Source organism: Danio rerio, chromosome 9 (assembly GCF_049306965.1).
Source record: "Danio rerio strain Tuebingen ecotype United States chromosome 9, GRCz12tu, whole genome shotgun sequence".
Lineage (NCBI taxonomy): Eukaryota > Metazoa > Chordata > Actinopteri > Cypriniformes > Danionidae > Danio > Danio rerio.
This window is the reverse complement of record NC_133184.1, coordinates 41077684-41096429: the sequence shown is the minus strand read 5'-3', so window position 1 is coordinate 41096429 and position 18746 is coordinate 41077684. Positions and strand designations below refer to the sequence as shown.

Genomic DNA, 18746 nt, shown 5'->3' with positions numbered 1-18746 from the left:
AAGGTTAAACTGCTTCCTTTCATTAACCATACTTAATTGTTCACCAGACACTGGTTTGTACCTTATCAATGGAAAATGCCAGTTAATTAAGATTTTAATAATAACTTTCTTTAGCTTCATAAAAGACTGCTTTTGATGATTGCATAAATCTCATGAGCCCTTAATTTATTTTAAGCTAAGAAGAAGAGCCTGTGTTTGGACCTCTTTTTAAAGAGATACGTGTTAATGAAATTAAGATTAATCAAAAATCATGTCCTTGCTAGCATGAATATGGCCTCACTTATGTCTTATATTTTCTTTTTAATGCTTACCATTTGAGTCCTTCCTTTTCATTGACTCGTTCTCTTTCTATCCATTCTGTAATATCAAAGTTTATTTTTCATATTGCAATGTGGGTGGAGGGTTCATAAAAGTGCAGGTTGCACAAGGATCCCCAGTTTCTTTACCCGAAGGTTCTGACCCCTCCTCTTCATGTGTGCATATATCCATATGGCCTTAGGCATTAAACAAAGAGGATAACTCTCTCCACAGACAGTAATCTACAGCAGGCCCACGCATAACACATCAGAAGGCACGCATGTGTAAAAATGGATGTCATCTTGTGTGCCAACAACCCAAATCATCTTGAATGTTCCCATATACCCATTAGCTATGTTTCCAGCCCAAGTTGTGAATTTACTTTATGCGCAAAATTAAAAGTGTATTTTAAAGTGTATATTAAACATCTTTTACACTAAATGTGTTCAACTGAATAAAATTTGTCACTAAAAGTAATAATAAATGTGAATAATAAAAATAGTATTTTCTGTGTTATTAACCCTCTGATACATACATACATACATACATACATACATACATACATACATACATACATACATACATACATAAATACATACATGTGTGTGTGTGTGTGTGTGTGTGTGTGTGTGTGTGTGTGTGTGTGTGTATATATATATATATATATATATATATATATATATATATATATATATATATATATATATATATATATATATATATATATATATATATATATATATATATATATATATTCAGCACAAACTGTGCTACAATAATATGTGAGAAATATCGATGTACATGCTTGCGTATTTTAGAAAAACAAAAATGATAGTTGGTTTTGGAGAAAAAAAAAATGTAGCTAAAACAAGGTCCAAACAAAGAACAAAAAAACATTACAATAATTTACATTTTTAAATTCTATTGTGGGTCATCTTATCTGTATACATGGGAGTGACAACGGTCATGAATAATTCACACCTGGAGAGACAAAAGACACTCCATAACTGGCTAATGTTCACCCATCAAGGGCATTGTAAAGCATTGTCCTGCTGCAAAAGCTAGCCCAAACTAAATGTTTGTATTACTTGTTGTATTATGACCATGTTAACACTCTGGGTAAACAATATACAGGGCTCATCATATATATATATATATATATATATATATATATATATATATATATATATATATATATATATATATATATATATATATATATAAATACACCACTCACAAATCTATTTTTAAATGAATATTTTTAATAGTAAACTATGCAATATTATATTTGTGCACATACATCAGATTAGTCAGTACTGAAGCCAAATCTGGAACAAAATAACTTAAGATATTGGTCCAAAAGCTAATACACCCAAATTTATATATTATAGAAAATGTTAAATACAAATTTTAAAAAGACGAAAAATAAAGAGAACTAAACAATTATAATATTTAGTTTAAATTTTGTAGGTTGTAATAAGTTGCACCTCAGACAATGCTCATAGTAGTAACACACATGGTCATGTTATCTTGTGTTTGGGGGCAGTGTCTGAAGCTTGTCAACACATTAGGAGAAAAAAAACTACAAAATGATTTTGAGGATGCACCTTTTGCTCTACTTTTTGCTGAATAATTTGAGTAGTTGTGCGATGAGAGCAGTCCACTGGTTGGTAGTTATCCAAGCACATCATCTGCTGAGTCAAAATCACATGACTATTAATTAGCATCTCAAGAAAATGAATGAAAAGAAGGTCAATGTGTGCACATCCCAAGGAAGTTTAATTTAAGCAGGTGCTTGATCAAATAAATCAAAATAATGAATGAATGAATGAATGAATGAATGAATAAATAAATAAATAAATAAATAAATAAATACATAAATAAATAAATAAATAAATAAATAAATAAATAAATAAATAAATAAATAAATAAATAAATAAATAAATAAATAAATAAATAAATAAATAAATAAATAAATAAATAAATTGGAACACTGCTATAATTGCTTTCAAATAAATAAAAAAATAAATAAATGAATGAATGAATAAAACAGTTTACTGAGATTAAAACATTTTGACCTGCATGGTTTTCATTGGGAAATTATACAGGTTTGTATTATTTATGCAGTTTTTTTTATATTGTTTTATATATTTTTTATATTTTTATATTGTACAATATATACTTTTTATTGATTTAAGAATGTATGCAATGGAGCACAAAATGTATGTGTACGTGATGTTTCCTTTCTTTTGTTTTGTTAATGCGATGACCTAAAATGTATATCAAACCAGCCGTATGGAAGCATAGCTACTGTCACCAAAATGAGTTGTTCCACATTGCTGGTGCTGTTTTTCAGCACCAAGGACAGCTCCTGATGTGTGTTTCAGCGCCGCCTGCATGGACAGCTCCCGAATCTCTGCTCGTCCCCTCAACTGGCTCTCCGCCTTCTGTGTCCGGGATCCTGATTTACAATTCCATTTAAATGAAGAAGCGCTATTGTTTTTTAATCAGGCGGCTGTGATGAGCTGGGGGATGCCGCAAAGGGTCCATAGAATGGCTGATTTACACTCTCTCTCTATCGCTCATTCTCTCTTACGTTTCCCAATCTCTCTCCTACACACTCTCTCCCTTCATATTTTTTTATCAGGTTAACCTTCTCCATTTCTGTCTTTCTTTCCTGTATTTTCTCTCTTTGGTTTTCCCTCTTATCTCTGGCCCTCTTTCTCTCATTGCATTTCAATAGTTCCTTTATCACCAGGGGTTTTTATGCATTGATTGAACTCCCAATCTCTGATATGCGACACATAATGGCGCAGAAAGACTAAATAAATTACATGTAATTCATACACTATGGTCTGGGCTCTTGAGTTTATTTGAATTATAGCCGAACGTTCATTGATTGTCCGGATTGATTGGGAATGCTTTTGACAGTGTCTGCCTTTTCTTTGCTTTCTGTGTCTCAGTTGGTGGAGCCTTTGACCCCCAGCGGTGCAGCCCCAAATCAGGCCCAACTGCGCATTCTGAAAGAGACGGAGCTGAAACGGGTGAAGATCCTGGGAGCCGGAGCCTTTGGCACTGTCTACAAGGTAATGACATCAGAGAGGAGGAAATTAGGAAAATCGAAGAAAGATCAATGTTACCCATATATTTTGCTGCATGTTTAATGTTGCTCAGATGATTTCTGTCTTTCCATCCATCCATCCATCCATCCATCCTTCCATCCATCCATCCATCTATCCATGCATCCATCCAACATTTAAACATCCATCCATCCATCCATCCACCTACCATTGTTAACCTGACCATCTAGCCACCGACCCACCATTGTTAACCTAAGCATCCATCAACCCACCCACCATTGTTAACTTGACCATCCAGCCACCCACCCGCCATCGTTAATCTGACCATCCATCCACCCACCCACCATCGATAAAGCTACGATCACTCTGGGCTTTTCCTCCCATAGACTTCCGTTCATATGCACGCGAATGTGTCAGACCAGAAACGCAGGGTAATGCATTAAGTTTCGCAGGTTGCTGCGGTGCAAAGTTTAAGCTTGGTGAACTCTGAACTGCGAAATCGCATCACTTGACTGCGTGAGACCAATCAAGGATCAAAACATGACCTCTCTGGACAGAAATTTAAAACATGGTGCAATCGCTAGCTTTTTAAAATTTCTAATTAGCTTTTTTAATCCCGCCCCTTTTCACAGCGCCGCACGACAGAATATCAAATGCTCAAGCTCTAATGTGACCGCAGCTTAATCCTGACCATCCAACCACCCACCCACCCTCCATCGTTAACCTGACCATTCAGCCATCCACCCACTATCGTTAACCTGACCATATGGTAACCCAAAAAAAATATAAAATGTATTTATATGTATTTTTATATTCTGGGTAAGGCATAAAACTAAAAAAAATGTTCATCCAATTAAATATTGTTGGGCTGACATCCCCCATATTTCCAATAAGTAGCTCAAACTGCCTTTCAACAAATGCAAATTTTGACTTTTGCGCATCTCCGTTCACGCGTATCCGTCATAACCGCCGTTAGACAGGTAATGTTCTGTTTTAAAACAATTTTAGCTTTACACTGATGTAGTTTGAGTTGTTACAAATGGGTTATGCACAGACATGTTGGCCAGCCACTAAAATCTCCTAGTGAAAGATTGATGTGAGCATTTTCAATTTCATAAGGTTCTTTTACAGCATCCATAATTTATTAATTTAGTTTAACAACAAAGCATGACAGAACAATGACAGCCTGTGACGTGTTCCCTATATTGTTTACCATGCTACTCTGAATATTCACTCTGAAATAGCATGTAAAGCGTGGCTTAGTAATGAGTGAAATTCCTGCACGCCGCCAAACCAACAACTACATACCCTTCTAACTGGCGAATGACATGAACTACACTATAAACAGCTGTTGTGTGTCTCGTGTCGAGGTGGGCACGTTCGCAATATCAAGAGGCGTGGCTTTGAAACACAGTTCCTCCCCTGCCGTCCAAAGCTAATATGCTAACCGAATTGCATTTTGGCAGATCACGTACTGCACCTTTAATTGTTTAAATTGCATTTTAAACTTAATATTAGTATCTTGCAAAATAACGAGTGAATAATATGTACTGCCATGATGGCAAAATGATGTCATTTTATGCTATTAAATTTAGTTATATAATAAAATACATTAGTTATTAACACTACCGTTCTTAAAAAATGTTGCAAAAATAAAGTAATTGAAAAAAATATACTACAATTATAAGTGTTTGCATATCGTCACCTTAGAATTAGGTTCTATCTGACATTTTTTTTTTGTCAAAATTGATTTATTGACATATTCTTATTTACAATATGGGATTTACAATATGGGACACACAAACTGTTTGCTATGGAATGCCATAACTTTATCCACCTTTTTTTTTTTTAGTTTTAAAAAGATTTTCTTGCTCTGTAAAACATTACCTGGGATATTTTTTATTTTAAATTTCACAAGAGAAAGTTAGAAGTCTGCCTTTAACTATGATATTAGTATGTATGTCTGTTTGTCATTGTATTGTTGTATATATCACTCCTTCTGTTGTCATTCTATCTGTTATTCTATCGATTTTTTGTGGTCTATATACGAGCTATCATTCCCCTTTTCCATCTGACATTATAATTGTACTCTATCATTCTATTTTTCCTTTAATGCACTACCTATTGTTCATTATCATTGTGCCATTGTAGCGTTAAAACTTAATAGAGACTTGTTTCAACATTGATAATAGAACAATAGATTGATTGCAGAAGGATTATTCAACACTGAAGAGTAGTGTTTTGACTGCTGAAAATTTAGCTATGCCATTTTATAAAGATACTAAAATTACATTACATAAAATAGAAAGCAGTTGTTTATAATAACTGTTACTATAAGAATACTTCACAATAGTATTATATTGATCAAATAAATGTAGCATTGGTGTGCAGAAGAGACTCTCAAAAATATCTAAAACATTTTTTCCAACTTCAAACTTTTGATCTTCAGATCAGTAGTGATCAAAACCCATGAAAATATCCAATAGACATACTTTGAAGGAGGTATTAGAGCATGGTCTCTTTTAACCACCTAGCAACCAATCAAAACACCCTCACAACTGCAAACACATTAGACATTCATCAAGAACAGTGCTGAACATCTTAGAAAAAAGCCTACCTTCAGTTCTCCAATTTCTACATGAAGTTGAAAGAAATATCTTTTTGTGTGTGATTTTAGGGCATCTGGGTTCCTGAGGGTGAGACTGTGAAGATTCCTGTTGCCATTAAGATCTTGAACGAAGCGACAGGCCCCAAAGCCAATGTGGAATTCATGGATGTGAGTGTCACTCTGTTGCAAGGCTTGCAGCTTTAGTTTGTGTAATTCCACTAAGCGAATATTCAGCTCTTTAGTAGTTCAAAAGGAAAAATGCATGTAAACCTTGAATTGGCCCATCCTTTTAGATGATGCAAGGACTATGAAACACTTACCAAAGGCCCTCTTACACCCATGTTGAGCGAAGTCTAAAACAGGTTATTTTTGTGCATGTGTTCCTGTTCCTGTTCCTGTTCCAAAAAAATGATATGTAATTTTTCGATTCTGTATTTTTGGGCATGATACTTTATGCTTCCTCCCATCTTTTGTTTGGACCAGATCAGGTTAAATATGTTGGCTGTAAACCAGAATTTTTATCATATGCAGGTTCTCTGTCTAATTTGAGCCATAAACATTTCCTATTTATTTCTGAAGGAATTTCTAATATTCTGCTATCATTTACTCAATCTTAATCCTGAATGAGTGTTCATCAGATATTTTAGTAAACAAAAAATTAAGACTAAAACTAGTCAAAAAAAACTTTAATTCCCAATAAATGAACAACTGAAGCTAAATGAAACTAACAACCGTTATTCAAAAACGGGCATGTAATTCTGACCAATCGAAAAGCAGTTTAGGAAATACGTTCAATAATATCTGGCCAATGAATGATGTGGATTTTGTCACATGACTGCATTTTCAACTGGTTCAGACTAAAGCAATCAGTGTGGTGTAAAAAGGACCCAAAAACAGCACAACAATGCAACAATGTATCATTTGTTGCCCCTGGTCCGAACCAAATTAACCGAACCACAGATGTGAAAGCACCCTTAGATGTCAGTCTATTATGATTCTAGTTCTGCATGTTTCTCTTCAAATGTGCATGCATTACAGTGCCCTCTCCATGACTCCCACACATAAGGTATTTCCCTCAATTCGTCAGTGTTAATGGGTATTTCACTCTCAGAATATTCTTAGGGGTTTGCAGACGAACAGATCCAGTCGTATTGCATTTAAAGCACAGAAGCGCGTGAAGGCGGATCAGACGTGTTGACGCTGACCCCCGCTGTTGATTGGGCGAGCAGCATTCTCTCATGCAATCATCTCAGCAGCTGGAGAATAGCAGGAGCGTGGATGCTCATTATATAACTGCCAAGTGTGTAATTTTATGTAGTGCTCAGATAATGGGTTTGTGTGTGTGTTTGCGGACGTGGGATGTGTGCTGCACACAATTTTAGTTTTTTAAACTGTTCAAACAAACGTAAGAGGATTCCTCTAAGGCCTAAAATCATATTAATGGCAGAGGCTTCCTTTATTGCAGTAATATAACCTTATGGCCCAGGGTTTGGATATTATTTCTGAATTATCCCCTTAGCTGTTTGTGTAAATTATATGTATTTTTTACGTTCTGCATTTTATTTATTTATTTTTATTTTTTGGCCTGATACTTTTATGCCTTTTCTGCCATCTTTTGTTTGGAAAACAGGTTAAATATGGTGGATATAAACTGGAATTTAGATCCTAAGTGGGTTCTCTGTGTAAGATGATTTGTGCAGGTTTCTTATTTTATTTCTAAAATCATTTCTAATATCCGCTGAACACAAAGATGTTCTGAACAAAGTGAGCAACCAAACAGTTGCATTCTTAGTAGTATTTTGTTCCCATGCTAAATGACTTCTAAAATATGTTTAGCTTTTGTAAAAGGGCAATTTAGCACTCAGATGATGATGATGATAATACTACTACTACTACTACTACTACTACTACTACTACTACTACTAATAATAATAATAATAATAATAAAATTATTATTATTATTATTATTATTATTATTAGTATTATTATTATTATTATTATTATTATTATTATTATTATTATTATTATTATTATTATTATTATTATTAATGACAATAATAATAATAATAATAATAATAATAATAATAATAATAATAATAATAAAAGTCAGGCAAAACCACTGGTAAGCCACTTTTCTTGCGAATAAAAGTAAGAACGTATTTCATCAATTTATTTATTTTAATATCTCCTAAAGTGCCTGTAGCCTTTGACCTACAGTTTTTGAATAACCAAAGATCCCAGTTTTATCCAAAATTATGTTTAATGTTTTACTTAAGAAAAAAAGCTAGCTAAATGTTAAGAAAATCAAGTTTTCCCCCTTACATCTTGGCTCAACTATGCCTATAATCAGGATGTACTGAGACACATTAAACTGATATATTCATATGATTTGTTTAAGCAAGCTTAATAAGCTTAATATAGTCATCTTCAAAGTGTTTTTGTCTTGTATTAGTGGTAAATGGGTAATAATACTGTTTGGTAAATCATCCATCTTTTGCAGATGTCAAGAAACAAAGTTATTAAGGCCCTTAAAAGGTATTAAAAAGTCTTAATTGCATTCTACAAAGTCTTAAAATTTGCGTTGTCCAAAGTGTTTGACTCCAAAAAAGTAAAAAAAAAAAAAAAAAAAGCATATAAATGTATTGTCCTCTTAATATTAACAATGGGGTGCTCGATCCATGTGATTAGTTCGGGCCGGGGCATGTCCAGCCAAGCTCCTCTGTCTAGGTGATGTCACATAATTTGAGACAAACACAGAAAGATGATGTGACACTCTCACATGTAGCGAAACCATAGTGAAACAGATGGCAAAATGGGAAAATGCAAGTTTGCGTTCTCCTGGTTGGAGAAAGATTTAAACAGTGACTGAAGCCTATTGCTGAAAACAACCGCATAATTTATTCTTTCAAGCTTTGTTTCTTCCAAGCTTATTTGAGTTTTGTTGCATGCATGGTTATTTTCCATTGATTTATTTGATTTATTATTTAGCTACAACTGTTTATTATCATCTGTCTATTTGTTTAAGTTAAAAGTTTGATACTGATTAGAACTTGAAGTGGCGATAAGGCCTTAAAATATTCTGAGAAGGTCTTTTAAAAGTCTTAAAAAGGTATTAAAATAACCTTTCCTGCATATACCCTGTTTAGGGTCTTTCAAAAATTAAGCATGCTTTAATTCTAATGTTTAGGGTCAGTAAAGTATTATTTATTCATTCATTAATTTTAAACAAATGAATGTCAAAATATCTGAAAAAAAAAAAAAAAAAAAAAAATATATATATATATATATATATATATATATATATATATATATATATATATATATATATATATATATATATATTTTTTTTTTTTTTTTTTTTATTTATTTTTTTTTTTTTAACATTTTGAATGAAATGTAACCATCCCAAGCATTTGACTAGTAGTGTTTATTTACTGTGCTCTGAGTTTATTTATTTATTCATTTGTTTTCCTCAAGGAGGCTCTGATCATGGCCAGCATGGAACATCCTCACCTGGTGCGGTTATTAGGTGTTTGTCTGAGTCCCACCATACAGCTGGTCACTCAGCTCATGCCCCACGGCTGTCTGCTGGACTACGTGCACGAACACAAAGACAACATCGGCTCCCAATTACTGCTCAACTGGTGTGTTCAGATCGCAAAGGTAAGACTCCATAGATTCCCTCTGTAGCTAACTAAATCCAACAGTAGTAGAGACTGCTTTTTGTTTCTTTTGTATTTGTTGAGATATATGTGTGGTAATATGGCTTGTTTTATCAAAAGTCTTATTCGTTTGTTTTGGATGCAAACCCTTAAAGAGACCCCGAGCGGAAAATCATGTTTTCAATGTTTGTTTTTTGTTTTTTTTACATACTGTATGTGGACAAGGTTTTTAGGTCCCACTTTATATTGTGTTCTTAACTACTATGTATTTGAATAAAAAAATAAATACAATGTACTTACTGTGTTCCTAATGCATTTGAGAACACTTGTGGTGCTCTTGAGTTGGGATAGAGGTTGGGTTATGGTCAGGTTTGGTGGTGTGGGTAGGTTTAAGGGTGCCCATTAAGATTGGACAGCCCAGTCACCAGATGTGAACATTATAGAGGCCTTTGCCTTTCATATAAGCCACTTCCAATACCAAATGATCAACTAGAAGTCAAGTTATTGCTGTTCCTAATTTTGATAGACAACAAGACCTTTATCAGGTAGTGTATATACAGTATATAAAATACATAAACAGTCTTGTTCATATTCTTTCCTGAAAGTGTCTTACTTACAGGTGGTTTGTCAAAAGACAGCATTAATAATCCACTTATCTCAAACATGCCATCAATGGACTTTTCATGTATTCATGTACTGTTTTCTTATGATGTTCAGAGGGTTTATGGATGGATATGAATTTTTAGAAGGATATAGTCTGAGAAAGTGAATAGACTTTTTTTTTTTTTTTTCGTGAAAATAGCAACACATTATTATCTGCTTGATAACACTGTCAGACCAAGTACGATGGCATCAATTTCTGTTTCAAGTGTGACTTTGTAAATGGCTTTACTCTTTCTAATTTTCTCAAAAGATAGCTTCTGCGATGGCAAACAGGAATATGGTGTGTTAAATTGGTGACACCTTACTCACTGTTTAATAGCATAATCAAGTCAAAGGCTAATGATATCAATTACTGTTGAGCCGCTTTACCACATCTGACACATCGACCCTATTTAATTCACTCTTCTTCTGTATCAGTTTCTAGTCCAACCATATGTGGCTGAATTCCATCAATTATTATCACTCTTTAAAGGGGTAGTTCACACCATTTTTTAATCAATATTCTGTTAAACGCAAATAAATCAATATTAAATATATTTTTTGGAAATAATGACATAAATATTTTTAATAATGCTAGAAACCTGTAAATATTGGCTTCATAGTATATATTCAACATTTTGTTGAAATCTCCCTCTATGTACTGTTTATATCTAAAGAACAGTTTATATCTGAAATAGAAATCTTCAAACATGTTAAGTTATTAGCAATTGTTTTTGTCTTCTTCAGTTCCTGAGTAAATCAACAAAAATATTTTATCAATGTTGAAAACCTGTAAACATTGGCTTCTATAGCATGCATAGAATGGATATCAATAGTTACAAGTTTCTAACATTCTTCAAAATAACATATAGACTTATAGAGTAAATTATCGCATAATTTTATAATTTGGTTGAAATTCCCCTTTATGTACTTTATATATCTTTAGCAAGTAAAAATAGACCAGGTAGTCCAAGCTGGTGTAATTGAGTAGCGGTGGGGACTAATTTGCATATTCATAACTCTCTACATACTAAATGACATGAGGATTAGAGTTTTATTCAAGTCATTTTTTAAGTCACAAGGATTTTTTTTATTGGAAAAAAACTTTAAATGTGTCATTCAGATCATCAATCAATGACTGTAGGGTGAGTTTAAACTAGAAAGAAATGACAGCATGTTTCAAGTAAAAGGTGCATTTTGGTCAGACCCTTTCATTAAAACACTGTTCAGATCTTTAGTCAATCTCTCTTCCTCCCAGTCATGCAGCGAGCATCATTTTGTTATATTTCTTTGATATTGGACCCCCAACCCTGTCTGCTGTCTACAGCGCTCTGTTTATCTTCCTCCCACACCAGCGGTGGTCATATTTCCTCTTTTCTGTTTCTCCCAGACTTGGAGTGCATTTGAATGATCTCAGAGCCGCAGTTCCTCAAAGGCTGCTGGGACAGATAAGCTGCATGCACACGCGCTTTGTCTGATCTCAGCTCCACGTCAAAACTGCACTGTAAAAAAAATCTGTAAAATAACAGTTAAATGACTGTATATTTTAACAGATTTTTTCCGTATACACGTATTACGGGTGTTTTTCCGTTTATATACATTTTCGAATTGCATTGTGGGAAGGGGATCGCAGCTCAGACAGCGTTTGATGGACACCGGGACATATTTCTTCCTCTGTTTTTTCCCTGGTAAGTACGATTAATAAAACATATAACAACATTTTAGTTAAAAGACTGCTTTATTACCTTTTTATCGTTATTTAAAATGATTTTTGTCTTTTATGAAGCGCCCATGGAAAGTACAGCAGTGAATTACGTTTAATATTGTTAATAAGATCAGACTTTATTTCATTAAGATCAAACTGAGCTATGAGTGGTTAAATGTAATTTAAACAAGCATTTACCTAATGATTTTTTACCTTTTTATACGTTTTTCTCATCAGTAAATATGATATCTGTTCATTTACAGTTGTTTGTCCGTATTTTTCTAAACTGCCGTGCGCGGGAAGTGGCGTGACGTCCAATCACCCACTCACTCCCTCTGCACCTGACTGGATTAACGGTAAACGTCAGTTTGTCTGTAAGAGTGTAAAAGGTATGTTAATTATTTTATAGAAATATAAATGTTTTCTTTGTACAGTGCATTGAACAAGGGATAGCATTCAAAGTTTGTGTCACTGTGTAGTTTGGTTGATATACGTTACCTTTAATGAACACTAACGTTAACGTGTTTCAAACGCTCGTAACACCTGACCGTCTGTGTTTGTTTGCATATTAATGACTAATTTCATATTTTTACTGACGTTATCAAATGTTAGCTTTAGTTTGACCGACGTATTAAGGCTGTGTGACCGAGTTTCAGTGGAACAGCTTTGCTGGTTTTTAAGTAAGTTATAAGTTAGACTCGCGTGAATTGGAGGCATTTGTAACTCGGTATGAGGGGAAATACACACTCGTAAAGTTTTTATTAGTGGTGGGCCGTTATCAGCATTAACGTGCTGCGTTAACGCGAGACTTATCGCGCGGTAAAAAAAAATATATCGCCGTTAATCTATTCTCAACGTTGGGTTGGGAGCTGGGTGACTTTCATACTTTGATATTTTAGCGCGGATGTATACCTGACCGGTGAGCCGTCTGACAAACAAGTGCCCTTATGAATCAAATCAGCAGGATGCCTGAATTTAACTGCAGTTCGGCAGTTTCACTTTAACTCATGAACATTTCATTCATCCCGCGTGACAAACTGGGGTAATAGACGCAAATAAGAAGCAAGAACTGATGAGAATGTTATGGAATTTAACAACGCTCGCCAAATGGAACGAAAAAAAAAACTTCCGCATTTCGCGACGCGTGTTTGTGTGTACAGAGATAACAGAGTGATACAGTACGTGTGTGACATTTAAAAGTATTTATAGTGTTTACACTGTCATGCGTTTTCGGCCTCAAATACAACGTGTACCTTAAAGCACACAATTAAATGTTTGTTGTAGTCGAGTTGAACTGTCATTGATATTTATTTATTCACTTTTAAGAACCTCAAGGGCAGCTAATATGAAGATATAAAGATGAGTTGTTCTTCCACAGTCTTAAAATTCTTCAAACTAATTGTCAAGTTCGATTCATTATAGCAAACAATACTTTCTTTACTATTAGGAGATCAGGAGTTTTATTTGAATGAAACCTTGATAATAGAGTGAACTACACATGGTGCTATCGCAAATGAAATCTTTTTATGTAGATTTTAAGTGAGTTTTATTTGCACAAATAAGGTTCACTGATATTTTGCTTTGTTGACTTCCAGGTTCTTTCATTTTGGTTATAAGTACATGTTACAGGTAAATTCTTAGATTCAATCCAAACTGAATTTGAATTAATACGGACAAATGAAATAAAATACACCTGGGATTTTAAATGTTTTCATTTTTTTATTATTCACAACGTTTGTGAAGTCTAAATGTAGACTGTCTCAAACTGAATAAGTGTTATTTTTGTTGTAGGTGTGTTGGTGTAAAAATGGATGCTGACTGGTTAGTACTGCATTTTTAACCATAACAATAATGATTTATATTTAGCATTGCATCTATTATAATTTTACCAAGAATGTGTTTGCTCTTTCAGAACTCAGGCAGTTGTGCTGGACCCTCTGTACCTTATACAGGAGATGACGGTAAACTTTGAAGTTTAAGAGGTAAAATGTTCAGCGTTTTTTTCTGTTTGGTTTTAAGTGTTTTGTACATATAAGGTTCACTGATATTTTGCTTTGTTGATTTCCAGGTTCTGTAATTTTGGTTATAAGTACAAGGTACAGGTACATTTTCACAGCAATCTAAATAAAAATCTTAAATCTTACATTCAATCCAAACTGAATTTGAATTAATATGGACAAATGAAATAAAATACAGCTGGGGTTTTAAATGTTTTCAATTTTTTTTATTATCCACAAAGTTTGTAAAGTATAAAAGTAGACTATGTGCTGCATGTTTCAAACTGAATGAGTGTTATTTTTGTTGTAGGTGTGTTGGTGTAAAAATTGATGCTGACTGGTCAGTACTGCATTTTTATAAATAATACAAAAAATTAAAATAAAAAATGATTTATATTTAGCATTGCATCTATTGTCATTTTACCAAGAATGTGTTTGCTCTTTCAGAACTCAGGCAGTTGTGCTGGACCATCTGTACCTAATACAGGGGATGACAGTAAACTTCCAAGTTTAAGAGGTAAAATGGTCAGGGTTTTTGTTTGATATTGATGCTTTTATTTTTATTATTTGGCAAACCAATTACTTGTACCTATATTTTTACTAAGTGTTTACATGAACACATTTTGCTTCAGTAAGTTTTGAATTTTGTTAACATGTATTCAAACTAAAAAGTACTGGGTTGATGTGGGTGTTTTATCTGGGTTTTTTAACCTGCTACTGTAATCTGTTAAATGAACCAAGCAGTTATTTATTATTATTATTTATTTTTGCATCATTTGAAATGTTACAAGTTCTTTATTTTGGTAATGTCTGTTTAAAGTGATAAGGAAATAACTGGTCCACTGCTGAATCTCTTTTCTTTTCTCTCTTAGCCACCTGATGATGAGAGAGACAATTTCAATGTGGGCATCTTCCTTTATTGTTTTTTTTTTTTGCCTTATTTTTGTTCTTGCACTATAATTATTTCTTGTAATATTTGATTAAGTAAATATATATTTTTTAATTTCTTTTAAATTATGTAGCAGACATGTATTTGAATAATTTTACATAATAATTATAATATTTATAATATTATTAATAATATTAATAATTTACCATATAGGTGTGCATATGTGTACCCATATATGTACATGTAATATAGGAAAACAGCCAATTTTATATTTGTCACATATTTCAAAAACCTAAATCAAAACCTATATTAAACCATATGTTTATATAGGTTCTTTCCATGTGGACGAGTACCAGACCCAACACACAACTCACTTTTCTTTTCTTTTTTTCAGAAGAAGAGTCCACAGTCACAATAACAAGATCATTGAGCTGTCCCCTAATTGTGGTGAGCTACATGTTTAGTCTCTTATGTGCTAAACATTATGTAGCCTAAGGAAGCAGCCCTGACTCTGGAGTTAATATGAAGGTATGGTTTTACATTTTTAAGTTTATTTCATTTTTATAAGACAAGTAAGTTGATACATGTTTGTTGTATTTACAACAGGAGCATGCTGAGTAACTATCCAGAATGTAGGTCCATAGCAGAAAAAAGTGCACCAAGCAGAAACATACCATCTAAACTCCTTCGATTCCTGTCAGACCAGAAAGACTTTCAGAATCCTTGGAAGATTTAAAGGTAATTAAGCAAACCGGTAATACTTTATAATAACTAAACACTATTGATTAATTTATTAAGCATTAGCAAAAAGTTCTGTTAAGCTTTAACTCTACATTAACAGACCTTAGTATACAGTTTATAACTACAGCTGCAAATGCTGTAATCTTGACTTATAAGCACATCTATAATGTGCTTAATGATTTTGTTTTTATATTTTGTTAATGATTAATTTTTCATTACTAAATTTAGTATAGCATTATTTACAAACCAGTAATTTAAGAATAGTTGGTGTATTTTTTTTCTAATCATTCAGAATGTGTAAGTAAATGGTTAATAAACTATTTAAACTAACATTTATATATCTTATTATTCAGGCATATAGTAATAGTTGGGCAGCACAGTGGCTCAGTGGCTAGCACTGTTGCCTCACAGCAAGAAGACCTCCGGGTGCTCCGGTTTCCCCCACAGTCCAAAGACATAAGCTATAGGAAAATTGATTAACTTAATTGGCTGTTATGTATGAGTGTGTTTGTAAATGTGTGTATGGGTGTTTCCAAGGGCGTACTCATGCTATGCACAGTTGCCTTGAAACTGGAAGCGTGCTTGTCTCCCCCGACGACCCGCACTCACATTGCATTCGAGCCTGAGCATGCTTACATCATCAATAACGCACTGTTCAGTTTAACAAGTGCTCTCACTCAGCACAGTGGAGATTTCTTTATATTGTTATATCGTTTTAGTTGTTCAATATGCAGTGACACGCAGTCAAATATTTCACCGAACAGATCAGCCACTTTTGACGCTCATAAACAATCAAAGTCAACGTGCTGCAGGTACTAGGAGGTTTGCTAAAGGTGCAGCTGTTGTGCAGTGAGGGGTTTGTGTCTTTAATCTATGACAGTTTGCAAGGGACTTTGATTTGGATAAATTAACCACTATTACTGTTCAATGAACGCAAACCCCTTACTGCACCACAGCTGCGCCTTTAGCAAACCTCCTATTCCTGCAGCACAAGGAGTTTATGATTGTTTATTAACATCAAAAGTGGCTGATCTGTTCGGCGAAATTCTTGACAGCGTGTTACTGCATCCCAAACGACTAAAACAATATAACTAAAGAATTCTCCTCCGTGCTGAGAGCACTTCCTAAACTAAACAGCACATCATCGATGATGTAAGAGTGCTCAGGCTCGAATGCAATGTGAGTGCGGGACGTCAGGGGAGACGGGAGGGAGGACAAGAGTGCTTCGGCCTGGTTCAAGGCAACTATACATAGTGTGAGCACACACTAAGCTGAAGGAAAATACATGAATGAATAGTAATTGTTATACTTGTATATAAAGTATAAAAAATAAGTATATAAAGTATATACAATACTTATTTTAATAAGTGCTTTTGTTAACTTCATCCAGTTTTGTAGCCTAAAGTGAGGATTGTTTATGCTTTGTAAATCGCCTTATAAATCACAATTAAAGATTCAGTTATATTCTAAAAATGAAATTCATTTTATTGTATTAAATGAAAAATAAATCTTATCTAAAATAAAATTACTGTACAGTTTAAACATAGCTAAATAACACTGAAATGTTGCATCGTAATATATCATTAAATTATTTTATTGTTGTTTTATCCAGTTTTATGTTATATTTTGGCACTCCTGCTATTCAGCAAGGTTTAACTGTCGTTTATAAGGATTTATAAATCATAAATAATCCTCACTTTAGATTAGGCCACAACTGGAAGAAATTTTGTAAATAATGCAATATTAAATATAATATTATATATATATATATATATATATATATATATATATATATATATATATATATAAATATATAAATAATTTTTTTTTTTTTTTTTTTATCTATAAATAGTAATGTAAAATCAATCATTTAAGTTTGATAACACAATTATTAAACTGTAGCTGTAGCAAATTTTGCAGCTGTATTTATAACCAACTGCTAACATCTATTAATGTAGAGTTAATGCTTAACAGATAATGAATTCACTATTTGCTAATGCTTCATAAATGAATCATAGCCCGTAGTTATTATAGTGTTACCAGCATAGTTTGTTTATATTACTGTTTCTCTCTTGCATTATTGTTCCGAATATTGTCAAAAGTACCTACACTTTATTTTGAAAAATCTTAAAGTGATTTCTCACCCAAAACTGAATAATTGATCATTCATAATTTACCTACTCTCTTGACATTTTAAACCTGTATGACTTTGTTTCCTCTGCAAAACACAAAATATCATATTTTAAAAAATGTTGCTCCTATTTCTCCTATTTTGTTCTGTTGAAGTATGTCAGTCAGACAGGCTTGAAATGACAAGAGTGAGACATGAAGATGATGATAAAACTTTCATTTGTGTAAACTATTGACATGCAAGGAATTACCCCAGTTGTAAGTGAAATGTCATTAGTAATGTTTTTTTTTTTTTTTTTTTTTTTTTTTTTACAACCATTGAAGTATCAGTATTGGAGCGGAAGAAGACCCAGTTGTATCGTCTGTTTCCTGCCATCTTGCAGTTAACCTGGTTTCTTAATGTAAAGTACTTGTAATTTGCCCACTTGTCCTCAATTATCTTAAAGCTAACATTTAAAACTAATTTGCTTTGAGATTATTTGCCAAGACCTCTCACTGTGTGATTCACATGTCAATATGTATTTATTGTGTGTATAACTTGCTATTTGGAATTCAAATGATTTGTATTCATTAAAGAATCTGTTTTAATTGCAAAGTTGTTTTTGTACTAATCATTGTAAGTTCACAGTTAACAAACTATTTACTGCTTCTCTACACATACAGTATGGAATACATGTTTTGTTTTACTGTGGTAAACCATTAATAGTGTATTTCCCATATGTATAGGTTTATCCTTACCAACTGCTATTTCTATGCTGCTTGAAGAGCATTAAATTAGTAAAATAATATTTTTTTTACAGTAGGTATCCCATTAAAACAAAGAATCTGTTCATTTTTTCACTGTATATATACTATTAAAAAACAAAAAAGTCCTCTTTTTACAGTAGGTATACAATTAAAACACAGAATCTGTCTGTTTTTTTACAGTAGGTATACTATTAAAACACAGAATCTGTCTGTTTTTTTACAGTAGGTATACTATTAAAACACAGAAT

At 33.1% G+C, this 18746-nt stretch overlaps 1 protein-coding gene across 21 annotated transcripts in view; it reads left to right on the top strand.

Moving 5' to 3' along the window:
• erbb4b (erb-b2 receptor tyrosine kinase 4b) overlaps positions 1 to 18746 on the top strand; it is a 656299-nt gene that overhangs the window by 565340 nt on the left and 72213 nt on the right. For 11 of the 21 annotated variants that reach the window (XM_073912984.1, XM_073912983.1, XM_073912981.1 and 8 more), the window contains 3 exons: positions 3261 to 3383; positions 6055 to 6153; positions 9463 to 9648. In XM_073912984.1, the coding sequence (XP_073769085.1) occupies positions 3261 to 3383; positions 6055 to 6153; positions 9463 to 9648 (408 nt within the window). Of the gene's footprint in view, positions 1 to 3260; positions 3384 to 6054; positions 6154 to 9462; positions 11794 to 18746 lie in introns of all 21 variants that reach the window. The other 10 variants (XM_073912987.1, XM_073912979.1, XM_073912977.1 and 7 more) reach the window with 3 other exon arrangements.